This window comes from Panthera uncia, chromosome C2, assembly GCF_023721935.1.
Source record: "Panthera uncia isolate 11264 chromosome C2, Puncia_PCG_1.0, whole genome shotgun sequence".
NCBI lineage: Eukaryota > Metazoa > Chordata > Mammalia > Carnivora > Felidae > Panthera > Panthera uncia.
Window position 1 is genome coordinate 80,094,910 of NC_064810.1, and position 18,569 is coordinate 80,113,478.

An 18,569-nucleotide genomic window follows, 5' to 3' on the forward strand; every position below is an offset into this window, starting at 1 on the left:
CGTAACTAGTTTAACTCTGTATCTATTAAAGCACACAAACACACACACAATAAGACTAATATATATACCAAAAACATTAATAGTGGAAACTAGGGATCACAGATAAATAGTTTTACTTTTTGGGGGAAACTTACCTGTAAGTTACCAATCTTTCTACATATATTACTTTTGATACCAGGAAGAAAAAAATTCTTTTAAAGAATATAAATGGAGTTATAAAGAACACTAGGGCCATGTGTTCTCTTCAGATGCATAATGCTTGAATCGGTATATATGAATATGTAAATTACACAATGATGAGAGTTAATTTACTTTTCCAAAAGCTGTGAGATCTAGACATAATAATGCTTCTCAAGATTGGTTAGATACTTGTTCTTTCCTCACAATGTGAGCTTTCTGTGACCTGGCTGTAAGAAAATGATTCTTTTTGGGGAGCCTGGGTGGCTCAGTCAGTTGGGCGACTGACTTCAGCTCAAGTCATGATCTCACAGCCTGTTCTGTGGGTTCGAGCCCTGCGTCAGGCTCTGTGTTGACAGCTCAGAGCCTGGAACCTGCTTCAGATTCTGTGTCTCCGTCTCTCTCTTCTCCTCCCCCCCTTGTGTTCTATCAAAAATAAACATTTAAAAAAAATAATTAAAAAAAAAAAGAAAATGATTCCTTTTTACTACAACCTACGATAGGGCAGCAATTTTCAGGCACAGAACCATGTGGCTTCTGTCTGGCTTAGAATCAACCCAGTGGCCATCAGACTTTTTGACTGAATAAATTTTCAATAAAAAATTTTCCATAGGCTTCATGCCCAGCGTGGAACCCAACGTGGTGCTAGAACTCACGACCCTGAGATCAAGACCTGAGTTGAGATCACGAGTGGGACGCTTATCCGACTGAGCCACCCAGGTAACCCCTCAACAAAAAATTTTTAAACATGCATTCACTATGTGATTTATTTATAAATTATGTATCTGTACAGCTTTATTCAAATACCAAATATATATGAAAACACGCATGAAAATAGAAATTTAAAATGATGATAGGAGGAACAGGAGCTCTAACATCTTCTTCCTCATAACGCTGTGGATTGTCTTTATGTACCTAACTTGACACCACTTGACTGGACAGCTGCAAAAGATGGGCTTCAAAAAAAAGACCAACCAAATGTGAATCTGTTCCAGTCAGAAGGTTTATAGGAGATTGGTATGGGGTATTCATCTGATACTAGTTTTCTTTTTAATTTATTTTTTTAATTTATATCAAAGTTAGCTAGCATATAGTGAAACAATGATTTCAGGAGTAGATTCCTTAATGTCCCTTACCCATTTGGCCCATCCCCCTTCCCACAACCCCTCCAGTAACCCTCTGTTTGTTCTCTATATTTAAGAGTCTCTTATGTTTTGTCTTCCTCTCTGTTTTTATATTATTTTTGCTTCCCTTCCCTTATGTTCATCTGTTTTGTATCTTAAAGTCCTCATATAAGTGAAGTCGTATGATATTTGTCTTTCTCTGACTGACTAATTTTGCTTAGCATAATACCCTGTAATTCCATCTACATAGTTGCAAATGGCAAGATTTCATTCTTTTTGATTGGCACCAGTTTTTTAAATCAAAGGTTGTCCAGTGAATGGTGGTGGTATGTTTATACAGGAAATGTTTCCCAAATCCACACTCTAACTTACCTTGCTGCTGCAATTTGTAATCAGTGGAATATGCCTTGCCAATGATATTCCATACAGGCCTCAAGCATCCAAATAGTCCTTCCAGAAACCCACCACTGCCGCTACCCGACCTGCTGAACTGAATCTTGATGTCTTCGGTTCCACTTGTGCTCTCTCTGTCCGTGGTGTTGCTGTTCCCCTGAGACACGGCCATTTCCGATTCATCTTGTTCCCTTAGCTGAAGAACGCTGTTCTCAAACTGGTCCCTGGAATCTTCGCTCACACTCGTCAACACTGTTGTGGTGATGGGGCTGTTCATGTTCTCGGTTAGCTCTGCGTGTACTCCCCCCTTTTCCTGCGGGTCCTTAAGAAGCTTGGGTGAAGGGTGGCTCCCCGTAGGTGTGAGCTCATCTTGTAGTCCATTGAAGGTTCTGTTTTCACTCAAGGGTAAGTGTGGGGAAGAGGAGCAGCTCAGGTGCTCCTGAGGGTTGGCCATCGTGCCATGAGTGTGCCCAGGATCCTGAGATGACACTCAGAGGATTAGGAGGACAGAGTTCTGATGCAAGAGAGGGCTCCAAAACCTGGGAAAACAGGAGGAGGACATGAGTTCACCCTTCCTTTTGTCACCCACACTACTACACTTCTGTTTTTAATAACAAGAATATTGAAACAATGGGGATTGGTTAAATAAATACATCCACATGATGGAATACTGTGCAGCAATTAAAAATCATGCTGTAGAAGAGTATTTACTAACCTGAGAAAACGTTCAAGACATGTTAATATAAAAAAACAGGTGAGAACAATATGTATAACATAAACCCTTACATTTTTTAAAAATTCGTATTTAAATTCCAGTTAGTTAACATACAGCATAATAGTAGTTTCAGGTGATATAATATGGTGATGCAACACTTCCATACATCACCTGGTGCTCATCACAAGTGCACTCAATCCCCATGATCTGTTTAAACCATCCCCCAACTTTTATTTGAAAAGACACATAAACACATATTTGTGTGTGTGTAAGAAAAAAGACTGGAAGAATACACTCCAAGAATTAACTATTGTTAACTACTAACTTTTGTTAATTCTAGGTGGTTAGATTTGGGAGAGGCTTATGTCGTTGTGTTTCTCAAAATATTCCAAGCATTCTACATTAACGTGTTGCTATAAAGTGAATGTTTGTGTCCCCCTCCTCCAAAATCCGTATGTTGAAACCCAATTCCCAATGTGATAGTATTTGGAAGTGAGGTCTTTGGGATGTGATTAGGTTAGAAAGGTGGAGCCCTCAGAGGATTAGTGCCCTTATAACAGAGATCCCGGAGTGAGGCATCTGGGTGGCTCAGTTGGCTGACTGTCTGACTCTTGATTTCAGCTCAGGTCATGATCTCAGGGTTGTGGGATTGAGCCTGCTTAAAATTCTCTCTCTCTCCTCATTCTCTCTTGCTCAAAAAAAAAAAAAAAAAATACTGGAGAGCTCCCAGTATTTCCTCTTCTGCCATGTGAGGACACAGTGAGAAAACAGCTGTCTCTGAACCAGGAAGGAGGCCCTTACCAGACATATAGAATATGCCAGTGGCTTGATCTTGGATTTCCTAGCCTCTAGAACTGTGAGAAATACATATTTGTTCTTTGAGCCACCTGGTCTATGGTATTTTTGTTATAGCAGCCTAAACAGACTAAGACATATATATTAGGTTTATAATCAGAAAAAAAAGTTTCCCTTCCCAAACAGAAATTAAATATCTTGATACACACACTTTTATTAAAAACTATATCCTGCTCATTTTTTCCCTAATTTCTTTAGTGTTTTATCTATTGGGGCATTGTTTTGCTTTCTAAAGTATTCATTAAGTCATTTAGATAAATGTCTTCTGTATGTGACAAGATAAATTCCTAAGATATAAAATTTGTTTTTACTGTACTAAACCAATTCTGGGGCACAGACTAAGCCCCAGTGCTTTAAACTTATTAATTGCTTTTGATATGTCCATTAGCACCAATTTTCCAGGGAAACCCAACCTCTGAAAAGAAAGACATGGGATTGCTCCAGATTGTCCAGATCATGCAAATTCAATCTTAAATTTATTCAATGTATGTCTATTATCAGAAATTTACTTTCTTTACAAATCCCTATATAATAGTTATTCCTTTCTTCCTTCACTCTGTATTAAACATCTAGAATACATTAGAAGTCAGGGTATGAAGATAATCTCACTTTACAGAGGAAGCAAGAAACAGACCAACAATGACTGACAGCATAGTGCTTATAATGAATCAACCACGTGCTCTAGGGGCACAGAATAGGGAGGGATACTTTCAGAGCTAGCTACCCAAAGGTGGTAACTATTGATCAGTGTTGGAAGTATAGAACCTCATCAGGCATGCAGGAGAGGGGTGAGTGAGAGAAGACGGAGAGGGTGCCACAGGTGTGGGGAAAGTATGAACGAGGGCATGGAGGCATGAAAGACTATGGAGTATGTGAGAAATCGAAGTGGATGGAATGCAGGTTATATGTATACATAGAAAGATAAGAATGGAGAGAAAGTCAGGGTCTATGTTAAAAGGAGCTTTGTATGCTAGGCTAAAAGACTTGGATTTTATGCTGAAGGTGATGGGGACTCAATAGTATCCTATATTAAGGTTTGTGGATAAAAAGAAATTATCCCTATTTTATTAATTTCTCATCTGCATTACGGAGACCCAAAATTTTTAAAGTTTTTTTATTTATTCATTAGGGGGGAGGGGCAAAGAGAGGGGGAGAAAGAGAATCTCAAGCAGGCTCCCAACTGTCAGCGCAGAGCCTGATGCAGGGCTTGATCCCACAAACTCTGAGATCATGACCTAGGCTGAAATCAAGAGTCGGACACTTAGCCGACTTAGCCACCCAGGCACCCCTCTGAGACCCAAATTTTAAGCCTTGTTTTCATTGCCTATGAGGAGCTTGTGTGAATGAACCAATGAAAATACCATATCCTTTGAAGTCTCATTCATTCATTTAAACATGTATTGAGCTCCTATCACATGCTATACAATGTGTTAGGCATTAATGAATGATACATATGTTTCTACTCTATAGGAACTTAAAATCTAGAGGGAAAGACCAAATGATGAGAAAAGCCATATGGTTAGATATGTAGTACACAGACATGAACAAGGTGCCATGAGGGCTCAGGAAAATAAACATCAAATATGTCTAGAGATGTCATAGAGGAAATGCTGTTTGGGTTGGAGGGTAAACTAAGTAAAAGTGAGACCTGACATTCCAGGAAGTCAAAGTTGGGTGTCCAACTTTGGCTCAGGTCATGATCTCATGGTTTGCAAGTTTGAGCCCCACATTGGGCTTTCTGCTCTCAGCAAAGAGCCCTCTTCGATTCCTGTCTCTCTCTCTCTGCCTTTCCCCTGTTTGTGTGCTCATGCTCTCTCTCTCTAAAAAATAAATAAATGTTTAAAAAAATAAAAAAAAGAGGTAGGACTTGAGATGAATCTTTGAAAAGAGGATGATTTGAGATCCATAGAAGAAAGGAAGTCAGGTTGGCTAAGGGAATTAGCAGAGGCAAGCAGAAACCACCTGGGCATGTGTGAGAAGTTTGGTAACTCAGAAATAATGGAATAGCCAGCTAATGTTGGGGAGCAGTTAAGGTAATGCCTTTCCTTCATATATGGGTTCTGAAATTTCATAAAATGATGCAGATGATTTTTCCTTTAAATAAATCAGAGAGATGAGGTTGGGTTGGATGAGGTTAGCTTAGAGGTGGACTTAAATTCTAGGGAATGGAGAAATTTGGGAGCTAGGAAGCTGCCTGGGACTATAAGGTTGGGGGGAAAAGTAATAAAAAGAAAAGCTGAAGCCCTCTGTTACAGCAATAGCTGTTTGCAGAATTGACCCTCATTCCTGTCACCCTATCCTCCCCACCCCATTCCTTTTGTGCTGATCTCTCAGCTTTCACATTACTGATCCCTTCGTTTTGTTTTCCTGCTGATTTCTTGCCACAACCTTGAGCTCTCTTGACTTTGCCCTCTCTTACCTTGCTCTGATTGAGGTCTTTTAAGACTGCTGACTCGATACTATCTGCCCTGGCCACTGCCTCAGCAGTTACTTCCAGTCTACCTTTCCCAGTTGGGACTCATGGTTATGCTATACAGCACAGGGTGTACATCGTGCTTTTGGCTCACATCAGACTTCAGGGTAATGCAAATACCCAAATGAATATGTGAATTTCAGCCAAACACCTATTTGTGCAATTTGTTCTTTGAATCAGACTATAGAACTTTATGTTAATTCCTGGTGAATTTCCATTTTTGTCAGTTTGTATTCTGAGTTTCTCCCTAATGACACCACATTGTAATGAGTTCATGCACTAAAAGTTAGAAAAATATGTTTGTTTTGTAACCTTTTCCTACTTCTAAGAGGTTAAGGGTGCACATGAAGCAGACTAGTCCCCCCTGGCACTGGGAATGAGTCTAAGGAAGAGAACTTCAGCATGCTCATCAACTTGGTTTGATTTTTTTTTTTTTTAAGTTTATTTATTTTGAGAGAGAGAGAGAGAGCACATCAGGGCAGGGGCAAAGAGAGAGGGAGAGAGAGTCCAGGCAGGGTCCATGCTGTCAATGCAGAGCCTGATGCAGGGCTCAAACACACCAACCGTGAGATCATGACCTGAGTAGAAACCAAGAGTCAGGCACGTAAACTACTGGACCACCCAGGTGCCCCTTGGTTTGACATTTATCAAGGAATGTCTAGCAAGGAATATGGTCCAAACGACTTGCTTTACCTATGAGAATAACATTCATATGTTCAAATTCAAATTCCTATGATATTGCTGACCTGCTCAATGCAACAGCTAATCAGTGGCAGAGCTGGAAATGAATTCTCCTTCCTCATCCTACAGTCTTTCCCTAGTCTGGTTGTTTGTTTATTCAGACAGAGAGATACAAATAGCTGTGGTATCATGATCATTGATGACAAAAACAATAGTAATTCTCACTGTTATTTTAGATGCACTAAAGACACTCTCAAGAAAGCACAAGTATCCACCTAGAGGGATGACTGTACCAGTCAACAGAGCCGCGACAGGCCATCCAGCTACTGGCAACTCAGCAGTGCTCTGGGAGGGGGCACAAGCAAGGGGAACCTCAAGGCGTGTATAAAGATGTGTACAGTCCAAGAGGCTTCCCTCTGTTCACCAAGAATATCAGGTCCAATCTCAACCAACAAAGGCAGAGAAATGGAGAGGCACAAGAACAAAGGGAAATAAATCATTCCGTGACTGTCTTAAAATATGAGCAGAGCTGACTACGTTTAAGAAGAGTGTAGGAGGGTAAAGATAGCTAAATTTTACCTGTGTGTATGTGAACACACCCACACACTGCCACTGCACAGTGAAGAAACTGGTAAGTGCAAACAGGCAACACAGGCAGCCCCACTCTAACTGCTCCTTTGCCATCTCAGTGTCTCTCTCCCTGTCCAGATTTGGCTCAGGCACCCTCATGGCAACTGTTTGGATCTTTTAATTCATGAGAAGTCAAAGCTAGTATTGACCAGAAAATATTAAAAATGAAAACAGAAAAAAAAATGAGGCAAAATCTTTAAACATTGAGAGTCAAATGGAGAAAGATAAGGAAGAGCAGGAGGGTAAAAGGGAAAGGTTGGAATGTCACCTTTCTCAGTAGGAAGCTCTGTGAGCAGGGGTGCAGGGGAGGTGATGCTGCTGTTACCTTTAAGGGCTTTTGAATCTGCCAGAGGCACAAGGTAGTGCTTCCATATCTGCCCTCCCGGCACATTTCCCTTGCCCTGTGAATTTCTCAGCTCCAAGAGGAGGAAGTGGTTTGTGCAAAATTAGTAGGTAGGGGCTGGAGACGGTAGCAGCTGTGCATTTGCCAGGGCACTGCCAATTTCTGGAAATTACCTTGGCTTTGTGCCAAAATGGATTCGGCACAGAGACAAGGGAATGGAAGAAGCGCTGTGGCCAGATAGCCCTTGAGTTCTTGTGTTTTTCTTATATAATACAAAAATTTCCAAGTTGCTAATAAAGGGTACTTTTATAATAGATTAGGTTTTGAGTTTTATACCATAAATATGAGTATGTCAAAGATTTTGGAAGAATTTGCCCCATAGATAAAGTTTTTGGTATAACTAAAATTGAATAAAATTATAAATTAAGAATTATTGCTGAGATTTCTTGAATGGCATTAAGCTATCCCCAAGCTGTCTTCTCTTTGCTTGGCATTTTCTGGCCTTAAAATAAATCCAACTCTTCCATCTCTACAATTCATATAACAGTATCTAGGGCATAAGAGACATTTCTGCTACTAAGGCATCATTCCCATTTTAAAACTGGGATTAAGCTACTTGTTTGTAGTAATAACATAAAATTGATCTCCCCAGGCTAGAGGTCTGTTAATAAGATCCTGATTTGAACTTAAAGAAAAAAATAGATAGCTTTTCTAATGGAACATAAAAAATCATAAGTATGTGATTTAAATTAGATCAAAAGAGTGGCCTACACATCCCTACAAAGCAGCTCCAGCCACTTCTCATCCTGCAAGCAGCCCCAGCAGGGACCAGCACCACTGCAAAGTGACTCCTGCCCTGGAGAGGGGAAGGTAACCACACACACCAGTTCCACTACAGCCACAGGAGGCAAACCTTATAACTGACAGCGTGGAGAGTGCCCTGCCAATCAGTACATCTGTAGCCCCAACATACAGTCTGGGGGCAGTCATCTGATCCTACTGCTGGCCTTGCCTACCAACAAAAACCTCTCAAAGGCAGCATAGGGAGAGAGCCCTGGAGTTCAGGGTCACTGCAGCCCAGGCAGAGGGATTGGAGGCAGGTATCCAGTTTGTCTGCAGGACTGCCCATCAATGAAAGCTTCTCAGGGGACAATGTGGGGAGAGTGTCCTGCATTTGATTGTGGCCTGGGCAAATGAACTGAGGGCACGTATCTGGTCTTACTGTTGACACTGACCAAATACAAGCTTACAGCAGCCCCAGACCTGCCCTTTAGCACAGGAACCAAACCTGGCCCACGACAGGCAAAGTGGGCCATTGCAGCTAAATGGACTGAAGGCAAATGAGGCTCAGCCACAACAGTAAGGTGCACACAACCCACATAGGAGATTCCCCTGAAGTGCTGGTTTTGGTGAACAGCGGACACTATGCTACAGGGCACAACAAGACCTCTTCTTCAAAAGGCCACTATTTTTTCAAGATCAGGAGACATAAATGACTTTCCTAACACACAGAAACAGACACAGAGAGATAAAATGAGGAGACAGAGGGATATGTCCTAATGAAGGGACATGACAAAGTCACAGCAAGAGAGCTAAATGAAACAGAGATAAGCAATATGCCTGATAAAGAACTGAAAGTAATGGTCATAAAGATACTCACTCAACTTGAGAAAAGAGTGAAGGATCTCAGTGAGATCTTCAACAAAGAGATAGAAAATATAAAAAAGAACCAATAAGACATGAAGAGCTCAATAACTGAAGTTAAAAACACACTAGAGGGAATGAGGAGCAGATTAGAGGAGCAGAAGAACATATCAGCTACCTGGAGGACAGGGTAATGAAAAGCAATCAAGATGAAAAGCAAAAAGGAAAATGAATAATTAAAAATGAGAATAGGTTAAGGGAACTCAGTGACATCATCATGCATAATAACATTTGCATTATAGGGATCCCAGAAGAAGAGACTGAAAAAGGAGCAAAAAAATTTATTTGAAGAAATAATAGCTAAAAACTTCCCTAATATGGTGAAGTAAACAGAAATCCAGATCCAGGAAGCACAGAGAGTCCCCAAACAAATCAACCCAAAGAGGTCTACACCAAGACACATAATTATTAAAATGGCCAAAAGTAGTGATAGAGAATTTTAAAAGTGTCAAGGGAAAAGAAAATAGGTACATACAAGGGAAACCCCATAAAGCTATCAGCTCATTTTTCAACAGAATCTTTGCAGGCCAGAGGGAGTGGCATGAAATACTCAAAGTCCTGAAAGAAAAAAACCCTGCAACCAAGAATACTCTATCCAGGAAGGCTACCATTTACAATAGAAGAAGAGACAGAGTTTCCCAAACAGAACTTTGAGAATTCAACATCACTAAATCAGCCTTACAAGAAATGTTAAAGGGAGTTCTTCGAGTATAAAGAAAAGCCTATAATCAGAAGAAAGAAAATTATGAAAGGAAAAAATTTCACAGGTAAATAGAAACATAATAAAAGTAGTAGATTAATCACTTATAAAACCAGTACAGAGGTTAAAGCACAAAATAAATAAAATCAATTATAGCTATGAAAATCAGTCAAAAGATTCACAAAATTAAAGAATGTAAAGTATAAGATAATATACATAAAACGTGGGGCGAGAGAATAACAATTTAGTGCTTTTAGAATGAGTTCAAACAGAGGCATCTGGGTGGCTCAGTCGGTTAAGCACCAGACTTCAGCTCAGGTCGTGATCTCACATTTTGTGAGTTCGAGCCCCACGTCAGGCTCTGTGCTAACAGCTCAAAGCCTGGAGCCTGCTTCAGATCCTGTGTCTCCCTCTCTCTCTGCCCCTCCCCTGCTTGTACTCTGTCTGTCTCTCTCTCTCTCAAAACTAAATAAACATTAAAAAGTTTTTTTCTTACAAAAAAGAATGAGTTTAAACTTAAAAAAAGAGTTGTCTACAATTGCACCTTACCTCTAACTTGCTCTCTTAACTGGGAATCGTCTACTGAAACTCCTATTTGAAAGGACAATAACCTCATATCAACCAAATTCATTGACCTACCTCATTCCTCATCTTTATAGTATTTCATTCAACAATCATGCATTCAAAAATATTGCTTCAGTGCCTAAAATTTACATATATTTTTCATTAAGATTATGAATACTTAATAATATTGAAAGTATGCTATAGCCAACAAAATATAACAATTACAAAACAGCAAATTCTCCATGGTAATATTACTTTCTGAATACTAGTACCTATAAATACAATCATGATTAAAGCTAAAATAATTGTTATGTAGGTTTTTTAAATAAAATTTTTAAATGTTTACTTATTTTTGAGATGGAGGGAAGGGCAGAGGGAGAGGGAGACAGAAGATCTGAAGCAGACTCTACCCTGTCACCACAGAGCCCGATGTGGGGCTCTAACTCACAAACCATGAGATCATGACCTGAATCAAAGTCAGACACTTAACCGACTGAGCCTACCAGGCACCCCTATTATTATGTAGGTTTAAAAATGAATAAAGATGCTTTATTTTCAGAGTTGTAGACTATAAATTTATCAAGAAATAGAAACTTGTGAGGCTTCAAATATACCTTAAATGCTAAATGCCTCAAATGCTAAACATATTTCTTGACTAAAGAAATGATTTCCCCATAACTTCATAAGTCTTTAATAAATAGTATGGACTATGGTAAGTACAAATATTCCAGAATAGAATCTACATTTTCTGACCTAAATCTGACTTGTAGTAGCTAGATAAGTTTACTTAAAATGTCTTAAATAGTAAGATATAGACATATATGCCTTTAAATATACAAACATTAATAAATACAAAAATAATTATATATGCATTCCAAGAACATAAGAAAATAGGTTTAAAAGGTCAACAGTGGTTATCACTGTTGTTCTTTTAAATGTTTTATATTTCCCCAAATTTCTAGTATTAGCATGCATTACTCTTTTAGTAAGAAGTTTTCAATCCAAATATCTGTTGCTTTATACACATAGACTAAAAGCTTTACTACTTTTGCATATACGAAAAATCATATGAAATGTTAAGGACGTTGTTGAGAAACCTGTCAGTGTTTGCTAAGGCTTGCAAACAGCTTAAGAATAATTATAAACTGAAAACAAAAGAATAAAAACAGATGACAACGAGGAAACAAAAGTTGACAACTCCTATTTTGTTTTTACCTTTTTGACTAGTAAGGATCATAATCAAGCTGGAGAAGGTAGCATAATCATGACTAAGAGACTGGAAACTCAAGACAGATGAAGAGACAAGGGTGTATCTAAGTGTTGTGATTATTTCCAACTTCTAAGGTCAAGATGAATAACATGCAAAGGCACTAGAACTCTTGCATTTAGGATCACAAAAACGCCCTTTGGTAAAGGATTACCTTTAGGAACTGTGAGCAAAACAGCTATCCGTGGAAAAGTAGAAGATAGAGAAATACCCTAATTAAAAAAAAAAAGGAAAAGGAGGCTTACAAAATACGTAGAATTATGAACTTGAATTAGTCCCTGGTAAAAGCTTCCAGTACACAGTAAGCACTCAATGAATGCTAGTCCCTTTTCTTCTTTTCTTTGCCTATTAGTTTATGCCTTCCCCTTCTCTTTTTGGATATCTATGGCTCTAAGATAAATAATTCATCAGACTGGTGGATGCCAGAGGGAGGTGGGGAAATCGGCAAACTGGGTGATAGGGAGTGAGAGGTACAGGCTTCCAGTCATGGAATGAATAAGTCATGGGAATACAGTCAATGGTATTGTAAGAGCGTTATATGGTTAACAGATGGTAGCTACAATAGTAGTGAGCATAGCATAGCATATAGAGTTGTTGATCACTATGCTGTGCACGTGAAACTAATGGAACACTGTGTCAACTCTACTATCCTTCAACAAAAACATAACAAAAATAAAACAAAATTTTAAATGACTAATAGCATAAAAAGATAAATAGTTCAGGAGGACAACTGAAATGACAGTGGAAATTAATTTAAAATTATTATTTAAGGGGCGCTTGGGTGGCTCAGTCGGTTGAACGGCCAACTTCGGCTCAGGTCATGATCTCGCGGTCCGTGAGTTTGAGCCCCACGTCGGGCTCTGTGCTGACAGCTCGAAGCCTGGAGCCTGTTTTGGATTCTATGTCTCCCTCTCTCTGACCCTCCCCCGTTCATGCTCTGTCTCTCCCTGTCTCAAAAATAAATAAAACGTTAAAAAAATTTTTTTTAATTATTATTTAGAATTAAAATTATTTTTAAAAATTTGGGCTATAATGCACACTTTAAAATTATTTCCCAATCAATCAGTTCAGAACCTTCTATACACTTCATGATATGGAGAGCAATATTGTGAGGGGATAGGAGGGAAGGCACTGTAGGAAGATAGACCTGGATTCAAATCCTCATCATTAACTTGCGCTGAACTCTCTAAACCTCAATTTCATTATATCCATAACTGGTATAACACCAGATCCCACGCACTTAAGAGACTAGAGAATTGCATGAGATCATGTATAGATAACACACCCAATACGCACTGAATCCTCAATACTTGCTAACTATCCAAGTCTTTAACTAGAAAAACTAGAATAAGAAGACATATGTCAATATACTCAATACATATGTGAAATCAAGGGACATGAGAAAAAGGGAAAATGGAAGGTAAGTTTTTCGTAAGTGGAAAAGTGAGAAAAAGAGGAAAAGAAGGCGGGGAAAGATCAATACACTTAGAAACTGAGACACATTGAGCTTTTTACATTCATATGAAATTATAAATGAAGACACAAAGAATCAATAAACAGAGACATGGGGTCAAAAGGGCAAAAGTAAGATGGAAAACAGAAGAGGATAATCTCAAGTGTATGCAGCTTCTTTTTCATATTTAATTTCCTTTGTCTGTAATTTAATTATAGCAGTTATTTTTATTTTTTATTTATTTTTTTTACATTCCAGGGTTTAATTAAATTGAAAAAAGAGGGAAGGCTGTATGTAGCTATAGTAATGTTTAGGAGAGTATCAATGCTATGTCATTTCAATATTTGGGAGAAAAAAATTGCCATGTTTCTAAATTGCTATGTTAAATTAGGAGTTAATTTTATTGATTCAAGAAAATATCTCTAGGAAAAGGCTGCTTATACTTTAAACAAAAGGGCAATTAGAACATAAGAGAATCATTGCAGGACCATGGTCCCAAGGGAGATCATGGAATGTTCTTCCCTAGAGATATGGATGGTTTCACACCATGTTAGGTGCTCTGCCTTTCAGGGATTGCCTAACCCCACTCTTGTGTCACCTAACTTTCAGCAATGTTACTACCTTCAGGCAGTTTGCCTTCACTTTCCTAAGGAAGGCTTATGTCCAGGGCAGAGTCTAAAAAGTTTGCTGTAGCTCTAAGCCTAGAGAACTCTGTACAATGGCAACTTCCCACAAACTTAGAAAAATTATAAAAAATAGTCCTTACGTGATAAATTTAATATTGTAGTAAAATGAGTGAGCTCTGGATTCAAACTCTCTGGGTCCTAATGCTGATTCTGTCCATGGGAAAGTTTCTTATCTTTGTGTGCCTCAGTTTCCGTTACCAAAAACCCTCATAGGGTTGTAATGAGGATTAAATAACACTTGCGGAGTGCTTAACATACTACCTGGCACAGAGTAAGCACTCAGTAAAAGTCTCCTATTTATATTTTAAATTAACAAACATTTTATTTTTAAGTAAGAAAGTATATGCTTATTAATAATAACTATATAATTAAAGGAGTAAGATCAAATAAAAACATATATTTTATTTTAAAATTTAATTTAACAGTTAAAAAGGCAAGAAAGACTTTATTTAAAACTATTGCAATAGGGGCGCCTGGGTGGTTCAGTCAGTTGAGCGTCCGACTTCGGCTCAGGTCATGATCTCGCACTCCGTGGGTTCGAGCCCCGAGTCAGGCTCTGTGCTGACAGCTCAGAGCCTGGAGCCTGTTTCGGATTCTGTGTCTCCCTCTCTCTCTGACCCTCCCCCGTTCATGCTTTGTCTCTCCCTGTCTCAAAAATAAATAAAACGTTAAAAAAAAATTAAAAAAAAAAAAACTATTGCAATAGAGGAGAGGGACAAAAAGCAGGAGGATTTGTAAACATTGGGGTAAGCTAATGAAAAATACTTGGAGGACTGTGAGGTGTGAGAAGTGGGAAGTTTGGTCAACGAGATTAGGCCATCTATGAAAACATATACTTTATTATTATTATTAATTTATCTTTTTAAAATTGAAATAGAGTTGACACAATTCATACAACATAGTGATTCAACAACTCTATATGTTATGCTGTGCTCACCATAAATGTAGTCGCCATCTGTCCCCATATAACGCTAGTACAATACCATTGACTGTATTCCCCATGCTGTACCTTTCATACTCATGATTTATTCACTCCATAACTGAAAGTCTGTATCTCCCACTTCCCCTGACCCATTTTGTCCATCCCTCCTCCTGATTTCTGGCAACCATTAGTTTGTTCTCTGTATTTATGAGTCTGTCTCTGTTTTTTGTTTGTTCATTTGTTTTGTTTTTTAGGTTCCACATATAAGTGAAATCACATGGTATTTGTCTTTCTCTGCCTGACTTATTTCACTTAGAATAATACCCTATAGGGTCCATCCTTGTTGTCCCAAATGGCGAGATCTCATCTTTTTTTATGGCTAAGCAATATTCCTGTGTGTATGTGTGTACACACACATATATACACACCCACACACACATAAATACACACACATACCACATCTTTATCCATTCATCTAATCAATGGACACAAATTGCTTCCACATCTTAGCTATTGAAAATAGTCATGCAATAAACATAGGGGTACATTTATCTTTTTTAATTAGTGTTTTCATTTCCTTTGGGTAAACACACAGTAGCGGAACTAACTACTGGATTGTATGGTATTTCTGTTTTTAATTTTTTGAGGAACCTCTATACTGTTTTCCACAGTGGGTGCACCAATTTACGTTCCCACCAACAGTGCGCAAGTGTTCCTCCTTTTCCATATCCTCACCAACACTTTTTATTTCTTGTCTTAAAATTTTTTTTTAATGTTTATGAGAGAGAGAGAGAGAGAGAGAGAGAGAGAGAGAGAGAATGAGTGGGGGAGGGACAGAGAGAGAGGAAGACACAGAATCCAAAGCAGGCTCCAGGCTCCAAACTGTCAGCACAGAGCCTGACGCAGGGCTTGAACTCACGGACTGCGAGATCATGACCTGAGCCAGAGCTGGATGCTTAACTCAGGCAACTCTATTTCTTGTCTTTTTGCTTCTAGCCATTCTGACAGGTATAAGGTGATATCTCATTGTGGTCTTGATTTGATTTTCCTGATAATAAGTGTGTCTATTGGCCATCTATATGTGTCTATTGGCCATATGTCTATTGGCCATCTATATGTCTTCTTTTGAAAAATGTCTATTCAGGTCCTCTGGCCATTTTTAAATCAGATTGTTTTGTTGGTGTTAAGCTTTATAATTTCTTTACATATTTTGGATAATAACCCTTTATCAGATATTTCATTTGCAAATATCTTCTCCCATTCAGTAGGTTGCCTTTTTGTTTTGTTGATGGTTTCCTTGACTGCACAGAGAATATTAAAACAATTTGTCCTCAGTTACTTCATGGCTATAACTTTGGAAAAAGAAAACCTTAAGGTTGTCCCAAAGGATGGCTATTTCAATTTTATAATAAAAAGAACTTTCCTTTCTTTAGAGAGAACAAGCAAGCGAGCAGGGGATAGGAGCAGAGTGGGTGGGGGGAGAGAGGGGGAGAGAAAAAGAAAGAGAGAATCTTAAGCAGGCTCCACAGAGCCCAACACAGGGCTCGATCCCATGACCCTGGGAACATGACCTGAGTTGAGATCAAGAATCAGATGCTCAACTGACTGAGCCACCAAGGTGTCCCATAAGACCTCTTATTTCCAAGGGGTTAAGTAGAGCAGCTTAGCCCAGAAATAAGTAATGGCCTAGCCTGCAGGATTTGACATCACTATTCATTGGCCTGAGGCCCTGAGTCTCCTCTGACTATTCTTGTAGTCTCTATGCATTTTCTAGTTTTCAAAGAAAAAAAAATCTTTTTTGGATGTAAGTTGAAGAATTACAGCTGTTGAGACCATAATAATCCCCAAATTAGGAGACAGTATGAGTAGCACAAGTTAGAACTTTGATGTTGAGGATAAACACATAATTAATAATTACTTCTTATAAGTATCAGAGTCTTAGGATACACATTAACTACATTTGTTTACTATGTCACCTGTATCTTCCTTTGTAGATGAGGTATGTTTCTAAAGAACAAAATAAGCAGAATCCAATTAGAGATTAATTCATATTCCAAATGTGCTGGGGACGAAATTGAAGGAAATTTTTTATGTTGTGTATAATCATTTTTCTGACTTAGGATTTTCTGAAGTATGTGTGAATACTGCTTGCATGATGAGCAAGCAGTAGAAGCAGGCACTATCACTGAAGAAGGACCCTATGTTAGCCCAGGCCCTAACAAATGGGGCAAGTGAGAATTTAATGAGACTGCTTACAAAAGTCAGGACAGAAAAAGCAACAAGGATGGTATTATGCCCCAAAGCTAGTAACAGCCAGTAGGCTTTAACTGGGGAGGGGAAAGAATGCTCACCAGAACCTGGAGAGTGTAGCTATACAAGAAGGTCATCCAACGAGAGCTGTGGCCTTTGGTAGAGGGATGCAACCATGGTGCACTGACCTGATAAGGAGAGAGTCAGTGGAGTTAATATTGAACCACAATTTCACTTTCCTTTTGCTTTCAAAGACCCTGCAGGTGTTTGCCAATGGTTGAACCCAACAGAGAACCAGAGGACGAGAAAGTCCACTGATGCAGTCCAGACAAGTCAACCTCCAGGGACACAGAACAGGGTGATTTGAGCAGGACAGAAAGTGGATCTGATCCTAAGCCCCACACCAGTGGAGATCCTGCTGCTACAGGTAGACACATAATGGTCAAAGCTGGAAATGCAACCCACTGTGCTGAGCCTCAGCTATTAAGAGGTCTACATCTGGCTTCTGAATTTTTTGGTTTGGTGAGAAAATTTGAACTCTGGTATCAGTCATGGGCTCTACAGCAGTTGGGTGTCTGTTGGACAACTATTCCTTCCGCCTGGGCTGAAGTTTGGGGGGTATTTTCCCTTCTAAACATGCAAAATTCTATCCATGAGTCTCAATACTATGTAATATGTTCCAAAAAAAAGTATTTCATCAATAAAAACTAAATGATATATAGATACTGTGATTAAATACTTATAGCGGAGGCCGTCTACTACACATGGGTTCTGAAAAATGGGCATCTTCATAGGACTTATGTGAGTATTAAATGAGATAATAGGCATGAAAGAGCTTTTTAAGCTATGAAGTAGTATTCTGATGCTAGTTGTTCCTATTAAAATATATGCCAACCATAGGGAGGTGAGGGATAGTGTACTGCTTGGTAAGAACTCATTGGCTCTGCAGTCGGGAGCTACTGTTTATGACTCTCAGCAAGTGAGAGAGAAGAGAAAATATTTTTTAATAAAATTGTATTATTAAAGTTCTATTTTCCCATTAAATTTACTGTCATTATTTGGACTATTTAGTTGGATAGTAAAATATAACAGAAGTAGAGATACGAATATAATGCATTCAATACTTGTTTTATGCTATATAACATTAAACCAAATAATACATTGCCAGCTTGGTATAACAGAGCTATTGGAGAGCATCAGTAAAAGACTTCCAAGGGTATATTTGGAATTTCCCACAAAGCACTAGGTCCTGCATACTGCTCCTGGGCAAGTCCTACATGTACTTGGCAAACAAGAAGTCAACAGGGGTCCTTCTGCCTTCCCTGCATCACTTAGGAATGATAGAACCATAGATTGTTAGAATTGCGGGGAGCAAACGTTAGGTCATGACTCCCATTTTTCAACAGAAGTAACTCATTCTCATTAGTTTGTCAATTCACTAGGAGAATGCAAGTATCATTTATATCTGTACCTCATCCCTCCTCTTTCCCTTCCTTCTAGCTTCAAAATTTAGTTCAGAACCTGATATAATATGATGCAGTTTACTTTTTGGATGGGAGAACTTTACATACACACCAACACACACATTCACACAGAGAGAGCAATATGAAAAACAATATATTAAAATCAATA

The 18,569-nt window shown here is 38.7% G+C and overlaps 1 protein-coding gene across 5 annotated transcripts in view; it reads right to left on the reverse strand.

Annotated features, from left to right (window-relative positions):
* The window catches only part of MAP3K13 (mitogen-activated protein kinase kinase kinase 13), a 172,800-nt gene that overhangs the window by 47,801 nt on the left and 106,430 nt on the right, over nt 1-18,569 (reverse strand). For 4 of the 5 annotated variants that reach the window (XM_049628436.1, XM_049628437.1, XM_049628439.1 and 1 more), the window contains exon 3: nt 1,674-2,233. In XM_049628436.1, the coding sequence (XP_049484393.1) occupies nt 1,674-2,148 (475 nt within the window). In that variant the 5' untranslated portion in view covers nt 2,149-2,233. Of the gene's footprint in view, nt 1-1,673; nt 2,234-17,038; nt 17,387-18,569 lie in introns of those variants that run through there. The other variant, XM_049628438.1, reaches the window with a different exon arrangement.